Source organism: Capsicum annuum, chromosome 12 (assembly GCF_002878395.1).
Source record: "Capsicum annuum cultivar UCD-10X-F1 chromosome 12, UCD10Xv1.1, whole genome shotgun sequence".
NCBI lineage: Eukaryota > Viridiplantae > Streptophyta > Magnoliopsida > Solanales > Solanaceae > Capsicum > Capsicum annuum.
Window position 1 is genome coordinate 227,894,640 of NC_061122.1, and position 16,983 is coordinate 227,911,622.

The following is a 16,983-nucleotide window of genomic DNA, read 5'->3' on the forward strand; positions in this document are numbered from 1 at the left end:
CCTAGCAGACTGGAGATCCCAAGAGCTAGGTTCAAGGAGATCAAACAAAGTTGTGTCTAACAGGTTCAACATTGTCAATTACCCAACCCACCCTCATGATGTAGACAATGTATAGTAAACTAGGATAAGACTTAAGGTGAAAAGTCTTTTAATGACTATCTAAATTTGGCAGATTTGACCAAACAGTTTAATCTATAGGATTGAACTTTTAGAAATCACTTATGTGAGGGCGAAGCGGAAGCCGCTTCAAAGAGAATGTTAGTAAAGTTCTATTCTCTAAGATCTCATGAAACCGGGACGTGTTCATGGCTGAAAAGAACAAAACTGTGAGAACCATAAACGATAAAAGGCTGATTGTGTGACATGTGTTATCTAGGTGTACATTAAATATCGACGGTTCAAAGATATCAAATCTACCGATTGACCGAGTGCATCGATGCATGTTCACTACGAAAAGTTCAAAGGAAAACCACTTATCTAGATGCAGTCAGTCTTTGCTTGATGATCACATACTTATTCGTAAAAGTTTTATGAAAAATAGTCATTCCCCATTCATATGGGGTATTGTTGGGTTCATAGTAGATGAAAGAAGTGTGAATGGAAAAATAAAGAGTAAAAAAGTGGAGGGAAGGAGACACAAAAATGAAAAGTGTACTCCCAAATTGACAAGTTTACTCTTTCTCCCACATTGGTGGAAAAAGAGAACTTGAGGGTGTTTATATTGAGAAACACTAACTCCACATGGATAGTGAGGCAACTAGATGATGCCTCGTGCCGTCATCGTCGTCACTCGCTCGGCTTTGGATTTGGATTTGTCAAATGATCGATCGATGAGATCTATCTTTTTAGACAAATTTAATTTGACAGAAATAAATAAATTCAATCCAAAAACAGTGTTTTGAAACTCCATTTATAAATGCATGCTGGTTCACTGGTTTGAACGAACTGGTGCCACTGTTTCATGAACTAGTGTACATTTTCAAACTAATGTTGCTGCAGAAGGTTGCACTGCTTCATGAACTGATGCACTGTTTTCGAACAGATGCTACAGAAAGTTGCAATTGTTCAGTGAAAATACATACTAATTCCCAAAGTGACATACCTGTTCGGAACAGATGCACTATTTAGAATAAACAGACATGCATTTTCAGGAAAAAGTCACACCTCTAAATTAAACCAATGCCACCTTTTCAAAGAGGCATGTTATGGCTATAAAAAACTACTTTCTTCCACATATTTTTAAGATGAAATTTTCTGAATTAAAAAACATTCTTCTTGTCATCAAAATACTCTATATGATCATAAAAACCGTTGAGTGCGTTCATAGAATCTAACTATTTGAGGTACCGCTATAGTTGGATTGTTGGCCATTTTATCCTGGAAGAAAAAATTCCACAACCTCGGGTACAGTGAGGAGAATTATTTCCTTAAGAAAATTCCGTGAATTCGGGCGACTTGGCCTATTCAATTTCTGTTTCATCTTTATTTTTCTAAAAAGTAAATACACCTCTTGAAAAGGTCATTTTGATCTTGTGTTGAGGGTATTTGATACTTCATTGTGTTCTTGTTTATACTTGAACTCGAGTTGAAGTTGTTGTTGTAATATACAGATTCTGCATACCCGACTATATTGTGGGAAATAACAACCTATATATATAATCTACTATTAAAAAACAGAAACCTTAGGTCTTCTTTTCCTCAACAACTCTAAATAGGGTAGCTAATAGTACACTACAAAAATGGAAAAAATAACCAACAAGGGTCATGTTTTAGTTCTCCCTTTCCTAGTACAAGGCCACATAAACCCAATGGTTCAATTTTCAAAAAGATTAGCATCAAGAGGAGTTAAAGTAACCATACTAATCATAGAGTCTGTTTGCAAGAACATGCCTAAAGAGTTTGGTTCAATCAAGATTGAGTCCATTCCACATGATAACTCTCCACCAGAAAATATTGACAAATATTTTGCATGGTTCTTTACTTTGGTATCTAAAAACTTGGGAGCAATTGTTAAGAAACTATCTCATTCTGAGTATCCTGTGAAAGTTCTTGTTTATGATGCACTCACCACTTGGGCAATTGACCTTGCACATCAACTAGGACTCAAAGGGGTTGCATTTTTCACGCAATCTTGTTCTCTTAGTTCCATATACTATCATATGGATCCTCAGACAAGTGAAATTCCCTTAGATGGCTCTGTTGTATATTTGCCTTCACTTCCATTGCTAGAAAAGGAAGATTTGCCTTCTTTTATCTATGAGAGTGTTTTGTATCCAGCTATTACCGAACTTGTCTTCAGACAGAACATCAATTTCAAGAAAGCAGATTCGCTTTTGTTCAACAAATTTGATATGTTGGAGGAGGAGGTAAACTCTCTTACCATGACTGTAGACACGTAATTTTGTCTTTTCCCAAAAATATTTTAATCATTTTTATTTTATTTTTTTTTATTTTCTTATTTTTATTTTATTCACCTTACCATACTTTTGTTTAATTGATAATTTGTCCAAAAAAAAGGAATTGAAAATAATTAAATACATAGCATCTTTGCCACTTCACTATGCCACCTCAATACCTCACTTTCCAGTTTTCATTGGATACATGCAAAAGGCACACGCCCTACTCATTTTTTCTCACGTCACCCTCATATTTGCACATGCCATACTAACTTTTCCACATGCTACACACTTATTCCCACAAGACACCAATTATATGCTTCCACATAGGATAATAAATAAAGAAAAAGAAAAACTAAATAAAATATACAAGGAAAATTCTAATATTGAAAAAGGGGGATGCTCATTCTTTCATCATCATCTTCTCCACGATAACAACAATTACCAAATCATCTTCCTCACAAGAAAAAAAAACGAGGGAGAGAAAGAGAGAATCGCGTGAGAAAAAAATTGAGAGAGAAAAAGGGTCTGGACAGTGGGAATCCGGCATAAACAGTGTCGGTGAACAGTAATAACGTGAATAGTAATAGAGTGAACAGTAACGACGTGACCAGTAACAAAGTGAACAGTAATATGGTGAACAGTGTCGGTAAAAAGTGACGGTGAATGAGTCATTATTTCTCATTGTTGAGTTGGATTGTTGATGTTAAGGTTTGGCTTGAGGTTTCCGGGTGCGGACTCTCTTTATTCGAATAACATTGAGTTTGAAAGCTTCAAATTGAGGTTCAATTCTACTCTTTTTTTTATTTCATTGTTTATTATATTTGGTGTTGGATTGAATATTGCGTGTTATTTGATCCTTTTTGGTGATGAATGCGTGTTTATTTTGACTCGTGGTTGGTTTACTTGATTATGGTTTGGTGAAATGGTATTTCGTTTGCGAATTGAAATTGGTTGTTTGGGGATGGAATTGTGAAATTGATAAAAAGTTGAATTTAGATAAACTTTAGTTTATTGTTGTTTTATTTAATTCGTAATGAGCATGAATATTGTTGGAATGTGATAGAATTGTGATATGTTGAAATGGATAGGAAAATATCGGTTTGGATAGGAAAAACTTAGGGGTGATGTGTTTATTAAATGATTTGAATGTTTAATCTACGTGTGAATGTTTGATTTCTAGTTTATCGTGTTTAATTCAAATGTATTTATTTAGCCGGGAAATGCCCGGAGACACAATGTATTTATTCACTGGGGAATGCCCCGACGTACTATGTTGGCGGAAGACGTTCGTGAGGAAGGCCCGAGGCGTCGGGTAAAGCACGGGAGCCTAGTTAGCATTAGTGTAGGTTAGATAGAATTTATTTTTGCATTTTTCTATTTTGGACTGTACAAATTGGACTGGACACTGTACTTTTGATTCATTTTTTTGTTTTGTTTGTTTGTTTGATTGTTTTACGTGTTTTGTGTGGTTTGTACATTCGTAGTGTCAAAATTAGTCGATACGCTCCACCAAGTGACCGTGGTCGAACCACGGGATCAAGGGGTGCCTAACACGTTCCCCTCGGTCAACAGAATTCCTTAGCCGGAATCTCTGTTCGCAAACCAGTTTAAAGAGTCAAATGGTTTTGAAAAGGATTTTCCAATGATGACTTGGCACACCAGATTATGCCAAGTGACGACTCTGAATTTTGAATGTAAAAGGTCCTTTTCGAAAAAAATTATCTTCATTTTGTCACTTTAATAATAAAAACTCTTTCAAACTTAAAATGAATCTTTTTGGAGTTGAAAAAGGGGTGTGACAACTCTGGCGACTCTGCTGGAAATTTTTCAGAATTCGAGCTTATTTTGGAGTTGTATCGGCTTAGTTTGACACTATAAGTGTATAGACATTTTGTTTGTGTTGTTTTGTGTTATTGTTTATCATTGTTGAGTGCCTACGTGCTCTTTGTTTATAGTTTATACTTTATGTGTTACTGTTTTATATCTGGCATCATGTGCATAAGCCAAGTCTTTTTTTCTGCAACAAGTTCGTGGTACATGTGTGTACACGATCTATAGTTGAGTCACCTTTATTTTAGGAGGGGGAGCTGTTGGGTTGTATGGAGTAGGTGGGCAGTTAAAGCAATCCACTATCGACCATAACTCCCCCGAACAGCCTTGTTAGTGGACTCCAGCATAGGTCATCCTTTAGGTCATACTTATCTGCATCATATTGAGACTTAGCTGGACCCACGTGGTCCTTTGTAGAAGACTCATCTCTAAAGCATCCTTACGTGCTAAATATTGCATCTTTGAGGGTAACGTGGTCATTTGACGGACTGATTTGGTGAAAGCATGTGTTAGAAGTAAAGTGCGTAGGCAAGAAATATTGAAAAAAAAATATAGAAAAAAAGAAAAGAAAGGAGTGAAAATAAAATATAGTTTTGTAATTTTTTTAAAGTTTTTTATGGCTTTTATTTTTTCACAATCCAAAAATTCAAAACGATTTTCTTAATTTTTCATGCATTTACTGAAAAACAAAAACTTCAAAAAGATTTTTCCTTTATCTCCTTTAGCATGCATTCACAATTCAAAAATTTCAAAAAACATTTTTAGGAGCTTTTTATAAAAGGAAAATTCAGAAAAACATGGTAGAAGTTTTGTATATTTCATATAATGAAAACACAAAAAAAAAAAAAAAAACTTTCATAGTTGTTGATGTAAGTTTTATGTGAAATGTCTGATTACAACCCCAAAAAGATTTTATTTGTCTGTCTTTGGTCGTGTCTCTTAAGTTAGGGTCAATCTGTCGTTTAATTCTTAATTGTTCTATCTGGACGAACTATGCATCCCTGATTCTCCTCTCTGGATAGTGAGATACGTAGGCAGCCTATTGTTGGTTCGGGGATCTTATTTAAAAAAATTTAAAAAAAAAATCTACACTTTATTTAGAGTAGGCGTTTCACATATGCCTCGAAAATAACACCACAAAAAAATTTTCCTTAATAGTCGTAGGTTTCATTTTTGGTTGATCTTATTTAAAAATTCAAAAAGATTTTCCTTTAAGAGATTCAAATTTAATTTTCATATAAAATTCAAAATTAAAAATCCAAAAAGATTTTTCTTTGGTAATCGTAGGTTTCATTTTGTATAGGGAGTTTAAACCTAAAAAATGCAAAAAAGATTTTCATCAATTCTTTTGATAATTGGTTATTTTCTTTTTCTTCTTAAAGCTTCAAAAAAAAAAAGAAAAAAGGAGGAAAATAGTTTGGTTGGCCATTTTGGCAAAACTTCACAAACTACACACACCTGATTCTCCTTTTTCGAAGGTGAGATACGTAGGCGCCCTTCTTGAGTTCGGTGATCTTTTATAAAAGAGAAAAAGATTTTGAAGAAAAAATATTGAACTCTAACATATTTGTTGCCTCTTGTTCAGTTAGTTTAAGATGGTTGGTTTGTGGCTTCCTGGCTAGTCCTCCATATCACACCAAATTCAAGGAAGGGTTAATTGTGTCCAACAAGGATATAGAGAGTGGCATCATGGATGAAACAAAAAGTTAGGAAATTGAGAGTTTAAAGGAAGAGAATTTGAGACTGAGACAACAAATGATGGAAATGTACCGAGCTTGGGCCAGCGGGCTGCCTCCACCTCAGTTCTCCACTTTTGGCCCTGCAAATACCTTAGGTCTTCCACCAAAATAACAAAGTCAGTTTTCTACTATGGTTGATGCACCAGTCAAATGCACATTAATACTTCCACCACTCTTTCTATAGCTCCTCAATATAAGTCTACCACATTCACATCACCACATACCGTTTGTGCTTTTGTTACTCAACCTTCTACTAATGCTTCCCACATTGGCTATCAATCCAACGATTGTGCTTTCCCAGTCCACTAGTGAATCCACGTTCAATACTCGTGATAATTATTATTATACTCTTGAGCCTACAGTTAAGTTAAGTGGACCGCCAAAATTTCTTACTAAGAAGCCTCGCATGCTAGAAGACCTAGAGAAAATGGTTGGAAAAGTTAAGAGTGTAGAAAATGATATGAAAAGTTCCTTGGGACTTGTGAGCTATGGAGATGTTTCATATAAAAACTGGGGCATGTTTTCAAGTGTTAACCTTCCTCCAAGCTTTGAGACATCAAAATTTTAGGAGCTTGGTAGACAGAATGATTCTAGGAAACATTTGGGATGATATTACAATCATTCAAGGAAAACTGAAGAAAAGAAGAAGGAAAACGCATCTGTTGTTGTGCCTGGGCCAAAGAAGAGTTTGAGAGGTCCAACTCACCAATACTGTCAGCCTTAATCCCAAGCTTACATATCAAATCCACTTATTCATCTGCAACAAGGTTCCTCTTTTCAAAATCCAAGGAGTTCCATTCCACTTCCTCAATGTCCTTTGAACAATGCACAATTGTGTACCCATCCGTCTTCTTATCCACAATAGCATACATCTATCTCTCAACATCGTCCTCGAACCCCACAAATTTACCAAGGAGCCTTTAAATTCAAGTTTCATCCGAGGCCAGAGTTCGTAAAGAGGGGAAAGGAAAAGGATAATTTCACTCATATTGGGGATTCCTATGCTAGTTTGTTTCAGAGATTGAGACATAGGGGCATGATTACTCCTCTCCTTGGGTATATACCTAACCCACATTCAAGAAATTTTAATCCTAATGTATGGTGTGCATATCATTCTGATGTTCAGGGTCATAGTACTGAAGATTGTCGTACTTTGAAAAGAGAAATAGAAAAGATGATTCAAGATAAATTGATTGTGGTACAAAACATTAGCCCCTCGACCACCCCACAGAGTTCTTCACCAGCATGCGGTACTGCACAATATGTGGGAGGCAATGAGTTAAGCATGGGGATCCAGAACTTATTTGTTGAAAGAAATGTGTCTGACAGTGGTGGAAGCTATAGTCATGCTGATATGCAAATCAGTGGCTAATATGTCAGGCTGAGCAATTGAGAAGCCACCCCTCTCCCTACTAGGAAGAGTTCCGGTAGTTTATTTTATTTTTTTCTGGTATCCAAATTATTTCAGGGTGGTAGTTCGGGATCCATCTTGTTTTATCCCTTTTGTCGTTTATGATCAAACCTTTTCTATCTTTTATTTCAACTAAATAGAGTGCTCTTTTTTCCTTTGTGTTTAAATATATGTTATTTGTTTGTTTTCTTTACAAAGTACATTTTATGTTAGCTTTAGTGATATACATTTTATGTTGGCTTTAGTGATATGACATGCTGGCGAAATTCTTCACTAGATCTTAAAATCCAATTTGAGCATGAACTTTGAATCAGAGGGCTAAAGTTAGAAAAAGTATGTGAGAAATAGGTAGCGTGTTAAGACATTTGGTGACCATGTTGAAACTTTATTTCAAAATTAAGAAAATTGTTTTGAGAATCACCAGAATAACTTGGTCATCAACTGTAAGGCATGCCTCAATTAGGTCAAACAGTGGATGCGTGATCCTATATCAAGAGGAACAGAAAGAAAATCAGCTCCACGAAATCATGAGTCATTCAATATAGGAAATGTACAACAAAAGTGGAGTTGTATGCTAGAAAAGCGCAGAAGAAGTAATGACGCACAAACTCAGTCAAAGTTAATATTGTAAAAGATGTCGCACATGATGTTCATCTCCAACTTTCAAATTACATGTTATGTACTTATATTTTCAAAGATTGATATGACGAAGGCATTTCATTCTGTTGTCCAAATATTGTGTCATCCTTTGTTTATCCCATTTGAGCCTTAGTTTTATTTTATTTCATACACCTCTTTTGGAATCAATATAGATTCAACAAAGCTCAAAAGAAAAAGTGTCGAGCAAAACAGTAGAGTTAGCAAAGTTTAAAAAAAAAAGCGTCGAGAAAAATAAAGTCAGAAAAGTCCCAAAGAGAAAAAGAGTCAACAAAAGAAAAAAAATCAGAATCAAGCAAAAGAACAAGCTGCCAGAACTACGCATGACCTGATTCTCCTCTCTCGGGAGTGAGATATGTAGGCTGCCCTACTCCGGGCTCGGTCCAACCAAATAAACAATTTAGAGTCACTCAGTCAAAAGAAACTGGGGCATGAGTTAATCCTTATTGTTTGAGTCGATTTCAAAAGTTATAAATCTTACCCCACTTTAAGTGTAGTTTGGGCCCCATATCATCCTTTCTTTTTAACCCTATCCAAAAGCCAAGTTACAATCAAAGAAAGACCTTTAGATCAATCTTTGAGGATGTTAAGGCTAAGCATACAAGGGATATGATGATGCATTTGGGAACTACTTGTCTTCCTCAACATAAGAAATCAAGAGAGAAATAAAAATGAGAGAGTCTTATAGTGAAAACTCTCACGAGCACTGTAAGACGATGATAAGTTGAGAGAGATAAAAATGAGAGAGTCTTATCAGTAAAAACTCTCACGGGAACCATAAGACGACTGTAAGTATGGGAAACGAAGATAAGAGAGTTTCATTAGTGGAAAACCCTTACAGACACCATAAGGCAATGGTGGGATGAGAAAAAGAAAATGAGAGAACCTTGTTAGCAAAAACCCTTCAAGGCACCACTAGCCGAATGGGGTCTTAAATACAATTGACCTAAGAAAGCAATTCATTTTCAAGGCCATTAACTCAACAACCATAGGTAGAAAGTTTTGGATGAAAAGATCAAGCTGCTTAATTCAAAATGCATGTGGCAAAATCATTAGCGTTGACTGTCATTTTTAGATGATTTTTTTGTTTATTTGTTTCAAAGGGAACGTTCATTATCTTTTTTTCCTCTTTATTTTTATTTTATCTTTCTTGAGTCAGTTATCCAAACAAAAATTGTCATTCTTTTTTTGTTTATTGTCTTTAAGTCAAGTCCGTGTCAAAACAAGTGAGAAAAGATTTTAAAACTGGCTACCAGCTTCTTCAATTGCAAAAAGTGAGACAAAAGGCCAACACATAAAAGAGATATGATTGTGAGCCGAAATAAGGCATACAGAAAGTTCTGTCAACAGACAAGTCTGGGACCTCATGGAAATACCAAAGTTTAAAGGGTTTATCTTAGGAGCATGGCAAAGCAAAGATATTATATTTTTTTCAAAGTCACTCTTAATAATCTGAGTTTAGGTCAATGATGCATCAACTCAATGATATATGTAATGGTTGGAAGCAAGGTTAAATGTGATGACGGCAAGAGCATTTTCCACGAAAGCCAAAGCCACAAACCTGTCTCCATGTTTTTAAACTCACAACTTTTCTTTGCATGAAATAGGAACACATGTCACCTTCAAATCAAGGATTTCAAAGCCTAAACATCAAGGCCCCTAATTTCTATCAATGTTGCTACACAGGTTTGATAATTAAATCATGGTAAAAAATTATCATCTTATATCCCTCGGAGACACACTTTCCTGTCCAGGGACTTTAGTTTTCATTTGCTGGGTGATATACTTCTTAAATTGAAACTGCACTTTTAGAAGACATACCTTCTAGTCGAGTCATTCCCTTTGACTCTTAGAAGACGTACCTTTTAGTCGATTCATGCCCCTTGATTCCTATAAGACGTACCTTTTAGTCGAGTCATCCCCCTTGATTCCTATAAGATGTACCTTTTTAGTCGAGTCATTCCCTTTGATTCCTATAAGAGACATACTTTTTAGTCAAGGCATTCCCCTTGATTCCTAGAAGACGTACCTTTTAGTCGAGTCATCTCCCTTTGATTTCTGTAAGATGTACCTTTTAGTCGAGTTATCCCTCTTGATTCCTATAAGAAATACCTTTTAGTCGAGTCATCCCCCTTGATTCCTATAAAGTGTACCTTTTAGTCGAGTCATCCCCCTTGATTCCTATAAGACGTACCTTTTAGTCGAGTCATTCCCTTTGATCCCTAGAAGGCGTACCTTTTAGTCGAGTCATTCCCTTTGATTCCTATAAGACGTACCTTTTAGTCAAGTCATTCCCCTTGATTTCTAGAAGACGTACCTTTTAGTCAAGTCATCTCCCTTTGATTCCTAAAAGACGTACCTTTAGTCGAGTCATCCCCCTTGATTCCTATAAGGCGTACCTTTTAGTCGAGTCATCCCCCTTGACCCCTAGAAGACGTACTTTTTAGTCGAGTCATCCCCCTTGATTCCTACAAGGCGTACCTTTTAGTTGAGTCATTTCCCTGGATTCCTATAAGACGTACCTTTCAGTCGAGTCATCTCCCTTTGAATCCTCTAAGACGTACCTTTTAGTCGAGTCATCCCCCTTGATTCCTATGAGACGTACCTTTTAGTCGAGTTATCCCCCTTGATTCCTATAAGACATACCTTTTAGTCGAGTCATCTCCCTTTGATTCCTATAAGACGTACCTTTTAGTTGAGTCATTCCCCTTGACCCCTAGAAGACGTACCTTTTAGTCGAGTCATCCCCCTTGATTCCTATAATGCATACCTTTTAGTCAAGTCATTTCCCTGGATTCCTATAAGACGTACCTTTTAATCAAGTCATCTCCCTTTGATTCCTATAGACGTACCTTTTAGTCGAGTTATTCCCCTTGACCCCTAGAAGACGTACCTTTTAGTCGAGTCATTTCCTTTGATTCTTATAAGACGTACCTTTTAGTCGAGTCATTCTCCTTGATTTCTAGAAAATGCACTTTCTAGTCGAGTCATTACACTTAATTCTTATGAGACGCACTTCCTTGTTAGTTTTGATTTTTCAGGTGACACACTTTTTAATTTAAACTTCTATCGCTAGAAGACGCACTTTCTAGTCAGAATTCCTCACTTTAATTCTTAGAAGACACACTTCCTAGTCTTGGTCATTCAATTTTACTCTCAAGAGATGCATTTCTTGGTCAGAGTCTTGATTCATTATTGCAACATGCAAGTAGGTATGATCTGACTTTCTCAAAAGTTTTCTGATGGTAAACTGGGGCAAAAAAAAAAATTTAATATCTGTTTTGGAACTTTACTTTTTTGGCAAACGATTTTCTCTTTACAATAATTGTTTTGGGATAATTTTCTTTCTAGCTTTGATGTGATTTCAGGAGCCTGTCCGAAGCACAAAGAGAATAAATAGAAAGTCAAGCAGCAAGGTGAAGAAATTGAAAGTCAAGCAACAAGGTGAAGAAGTTGAAAGTCAAGTAACAAAGTGAAGAAAATGAAAGTCAACAGATTGAAAATAGCAAGTTAGGAGCCCGCCTGAAGAATAGGGTGATGAAACTCAAGTCAAGAGTCCAATAGAAGCTGTGTAGATAGGATTTTGTAATTTTATTTATGTTTTTAACTTGTAATTTTTATTTTTGATGTAATAACAGAGCCGCGAACCGGAACCTAGATGGGACCTCACTCGACTCTCTAACTCAGCATAGTCCATCTCCTTCCAATCCTTTGATATAACTGTCACTCGGTTCCCTCATAACTTAGGTAGGTAGAATGTCCTAAGTCAATACCTGGTTTCCCTCCTTCCTCGTGCTCCGTGCTTTTGAATAAAGGTCAGGACAAAATTCTATCTCGTTGTCTACTGCTTTGTATGAAAACACCATGTGTTTACATCCAAAGGGGAAATGATGTAGACACGTAATTTTATCCTTTTCCAAAAATATTTTAATCATTTTTATTTTATTTTTAATTTTTTTTAATTTTAATTTTTATTTTTATTTTTATTTTATTCACCTTACCATACTTTTGTTTAATTGATAATTTCTCATCAAAAAAAAATTGAAAATATTAAATACATAGCATCTTTGTTATCTCACTATGCCACCTCAACACCTTACTTTCCATTTTTCATTGGATACATGCAAAAGGCACACGCCCTACTCATTTTTCCACACGCCACCCTCATCTTTCCACATGTCACACTAACTTTTTCACATGCCACACACTTATTCCCACAAGCCACCAATTATATGCTTCCACATAGGATGATAAATAAAAAAAAACAAATAAAATATAAAAGAAAAATTCTAAAAGGGGATAAGGGGGAGGCTCATTCTTTCTTCATCATCTTCTCCACAATAACAACAATCACCAAATCATCTTCCTCATAAGAACAAAAAAAACGAGGGAGAGAAAGAGAGAATCGCGCGAGAAAAAAAATTGAGAGAGAAAAAGGATCTGGACAATGAAAATCCGACATAAACAGTGCCGGTGAACAGTAATAGCATGAAAGTAACGGAGTGAACAGTAACAGCGTGAACAGTAACGAAGTGAACAATAACGACGTGAACAGTAACGAAGTAAACAATAACGGCGTGAACAGTGTCGGTGAAAAGTGAGGGTGAACGGGTCATTATTTCTCATTGTCGAGTTGGATTGTTGGTGTTAAGGTTCGGCTCGAGGTTTTCAGGTGCGGACTCTCTTTATTCGAATAACATTAAGTTTGAAAGCTTCAAATTGAGGTCTAATTCTACTCTCTTTCTCTTTTTATTTCATTGTTTATTATATTTGGTGTTGGATTGAATATTGCGTGTTATTTGATCCTTGTTGGTGATGAATGCGTGTTTATTTTGACTCGTGATTGGTTTGCTTGATTATGATTTGGTGAAATGGTATCTCGTTTGAGAATTGAAATTGGTTGTTTGGGGATGGAATTGAGAAATTGATAAAAAGTTGAATTTAGATTAACTTTGGTTTATTGTTGTTTTGTTTAATTTGTAATGAGCATGAATATTGTTGGAATGTGATAGAATTATAATATGTTGAAATGGATAGGCAAATGCTGGTTTGGGTAGGCAAAACTTAGGAGTGATGTGTTTATTAAATGTTTTGAATGTTTAATGTGCGTGTGAATGTTTGGTTTCTAGTTTATCGTGTTTAATTCAAATGTATTTATTTAGCCGGGGAATGCCCCAAGACACAATGTATTTATTCACCAGGGAATGCCCCGACGTACTATGTTGGCGGAAGACATTCGTGAGGAAGGACCGAGGCGTCGGGTAAAGCACGGGAACGTAGTTAGTATTAGTGTAGGTTAGATAGGATTTATTTTTGCATTTTTCTATTTTGGACTGTATAAATTGGACTGGACACTGTACTTTTAATTCGTTTTTTTTTTGTTTGTTTGTTTGATTGTTTTACGCGTTTTGTGTGGTTTTTACATTTGTAGTGTCAAAATTAGCCGATACGCTCCACCAAGCAATCATGGTCGAACGACGGGATCGAGGGGTGCCTAACACCTTCCCCTCGGTCAACAGAATTTCTTAGCCGGAATCTCTGTTTGCAAACCAGTTTAAAGAGTCAAATGGTTTTGAAAAGGATTTTTCAATGGTGACTTGGCACACCAGATTATGCCAAGTGGCGACTCTGAGTTTTGAATGTTAAAGGTCCTTTTTGAAACAATTTATCTTCATTTTGTCACTTTAATAATAAAAACTTTTTCAAACTTAAAATGAATCTTTTCGGAGTTGAAAAAGGGGTGTGACAATGAGAATATCCACCTATTATACTTTGAGTCCATTCATGTTTTTGTGGTTAGCAAATTGTTCTCGTTATTTGATGTTGACGTTAGTAAAACTCAAACGTGAAGCACATAGGTAGATTACTTTGAAAAATACAGTCAAAAGTAGAGGGATACATTTGATATTTTTTTCGAAGTGTTTTGACATGCGAGTTCACAAAGTTTACCCCAGAGCTCTACTAAAGTCAAGGACAAATACGAGACAATTTATTAATGGTAAGATTTGAATGACACCAAAATATAAGATATTTCATTTAGTGTAAGGGTGAATTGTACTATCTTTCTGAATGAGTACGTTATTATCACTGCTTACTTATCCATTACAGCACAAGGTGGCCATACCAAAGTGCTAGAATGATAAACTCACTTCAACTTATTTGAGTGCAAAGTTTAAGAAAGAAAAAAAGGACCTTTAACATATGCAAAAAATGTTATTGCAACTTGTAATCTTAATAATGTTATACTACAAATGTGTAATTCCTTCTACAATAGACTAAATAGGATAGCGCGTCACATAAATGCAACAAAAAGAATAATACTTAGGGATAATACATAAACAAACACTTAAACTTGGCCTCAATTGACAAGTAAGCACTCCAACTTTTAGAGAGCACATATAGACACCGCAGCTTGGTCTCAACTGACAACTAAACACTCCAACTCCTCTCCATTGTGTCTCGTGGACATCCAATTCTAACATGGCACAGATGATCATTTAAGTTGGAGTGTGCAAGTGACACAGTTGAGACGAGTTAAGGTGTCTTGATGTGCATATTCAAAATTGGAGTGTTTAGTTTTCAACTGAGCGTTTGTTTATGTATTGTGCATTAGTTAAACATGCTACATACATACACAATCTCACCCTTATATAGTGCTAGACCAATAATTTGAACTTTTTACTGCTGAATTTGTCCAGGCAGTTGACTGGATAATTAGAATTAAGTGCTCAATCAAAACCATTGGACCAACTATTCCATCAATGTATCTTGATAAGAGACTAAAAGAAGACAGAGAATATGGTTTGAGTCTCTTCAAGCCTAATGATGAAATTTGTATGAATTGGCTAAATTCAAGGGAAATTGGGTCTGTTGTTTATGTATCATTTGGAAGTTTAGCCAGTCTTGGAGAACAACAAATGGAGGAACTAGCTACTGGCTTGATGACGAGCAATTGCTACTTCTTGTGGGTTGTTAGAGCTACCGAAGAGAACAAACTCCCCGAAGAATTCATGTCTAAGGCAAAAGAGAAAGGACTAGTTGTGAATTGGTGCCCTCAACTCGATGTGTTGGCTCATCGAGCTGTTGGATGTTTCTTTACTCATTGTGGATGGAATTCAACCCTGGAAGCGTTGAGCTTGGGAGTGCCAATGGTTGCCATGCCCCATTGGTCCGATCAACCTCCTAACGCGAAATTTATTAGTGATGTATGGCAAACAGGAATTCGCGTTAAGGCTGGAGAAAATGGTATTGTTTATAGAGATGAAATCGCGCGTTCCATAAGGGAAGTCATGGAGGAAGACAAAGGTGTAATGCTCAAAGAGAATACAATTAAATGGAAAAAATTGGCTAAGGAAGCAGTAGATGAAGGAGGAAGTTCTGATAAGAACATTGAAGAATTTCTTTCAAACATAATGTAGTGTCTCTTCTTCCATTTTGATTTATATTTTATAGTACGATGATTACAAATAATAATTTTATATGTTATGTTATATTATAAGTTTGTTATAACAACATTTCGTTGTAACATTCAAACAATATCCATAACATACTCAGTGTGATCTCATAAGTGGAGTCTAAGGACAAAGGGGTGTAGCCGACCGTATCCCTACCCTTGTGGGTGTAGAAAGTTTGTTTCTGGAAGACCCTTGGCTTTTGAATTTTTTTTTAACACATATTTGAAAAATAAATAAGCTAGTAATGAAAATTAAATACTGTTATAGAGAAACTTGACCGCACTTGATTAGGGTAGACTTGATCAAAATTTCCTCTTAAGACTAGGGGTTGCTTTCCCCTCATTCTTATCAAGTAACTTTAGTAGGTCTTCTTTTCTTGATATTACAAAGCAGTTAAGAGTAAATTACTGCAGAAATGGAAGAAGTAAGTCATGCACCAATTGTGCCAATGGTTGCCATGCCCCAATGGTACGATAGACCAATTAATGTGAAATTTATTTGTGATGTCTATGGCAAACAGGAGGTCGCGTTAAAGCTGGAGAAAATGGTGTTATTTCAAGAGAAGTAGCAAGTTCCATAAGAAAAGTCATGTAGTAAGAGAATGCATTTGAATGGAAACAATTGGCTAAGGAAGTAGTAGATGGAGGAGGGAGTTCTGATAAGAGTATTGAAGAATTTCTCAAACTTGCAACGCACTATATTGAGTCATCCACAACAACTTACCCAGTGTAATTCCACAAGTGGAATTTGGAAAGGATAGTGTGTACTTAACCTTATTCCTTTGTTAATATCAATAGTGATGGTAGTTGTGTCCGTAACAATATTGGTGGTGGAGGGTGTAATGGCCTAGCCCACTAGTGATATTGTCCTCTCTAGACCTAGTCCTGCACGGCTTTAAAACGCATCACTAGAGTGAAAGGCCTGTTTACTAATACACCCAGCATCTCTCTTGTGTTTTGCCGATCCTAAGTTGGGGCATTACAGTGGGGTGATCCGGGACTTCTCTGGCAAAACACTGATGGTTTTCTCTATCCCCCTGGGCCAAGGGAGCAGCAATTGGGCAGAAGCATATCTGCGTTTCTTTTCCGACTAGAATCCTTCATTATCAGAGAAACTGATTCACTTTTATTGCTCAAGTGTATTCAGGGAAAATGGGAAACCTCCTGTAGGTTTGAAGAAAAAGTGATAAAAATCAGAAAATTAGTGTATAGTATAGGAGTCATCATTCAACACTGCTATAGAGAAGCCAATCAAGTCGCGAACAAGATGGCATCCTTAAGTCATCACGTCCAAGAACCGCATATCTACACTTGTTTTGATACCATGCCTAAGCAAGTCAAAAGCCTTCTTAATGTTGATCGATGGCAAGTAGCAACTTCCTTCTTTCCAAGTCAGGAGGAAAAGACCAAGTAGCCACCGTGATCCTTACCCTACCTTGAGAAGGTAGAGAGGTTGTTTCTATGCTCTAGATTTAGAGTATAAGATACATTTGA

The 16,983-nt window shown here is 36.2% G+C and overlaps 1 protein-coding gene across 1 annotated transcript; it reads left to right on the forward strand.

Annotated features, from left to right (window-relative positions):
- The first annotated feature begins 1,739 nt into the window (after window positions 1–1,739).
- On the forward strand, window positions 1,740–15,677 carry LOC107851762 (UDP-glycosyltransferase 74E2-like). Its single transcript, XM_016696841.2, has 2 exons — window positions 1,740–2,366; window positions 14,735–15,677. Exons 1-2 carry the CDS (start codon window positions 1,740–1,742, stop codon window positions 15,452–15,454), a joined length of 1,347 nt encoding a protein of 448 aa, XP_016552327.1. The 3' UTR covers window positions 15,455–15,677.
- Window positions 15,678–16,983: the final 1,306 nt, after the last annotated feature.

Coding starts and splice junctions, on each gene's coding strand:
- LOC107851762 (XM_016696841.2), top strand. CDS start 1,740: ATGGAAAAAATAACCAACAAGGGTCATGTTTTAGTTCTCCCTTTCCTA. Junction 2,367..14,734: donor TTGATATGTTGGAGGAGGAG/GTAAACTCTCTT, acceptor GAATTTGTCCAG/GCAGTTGACTGGATAATTAG.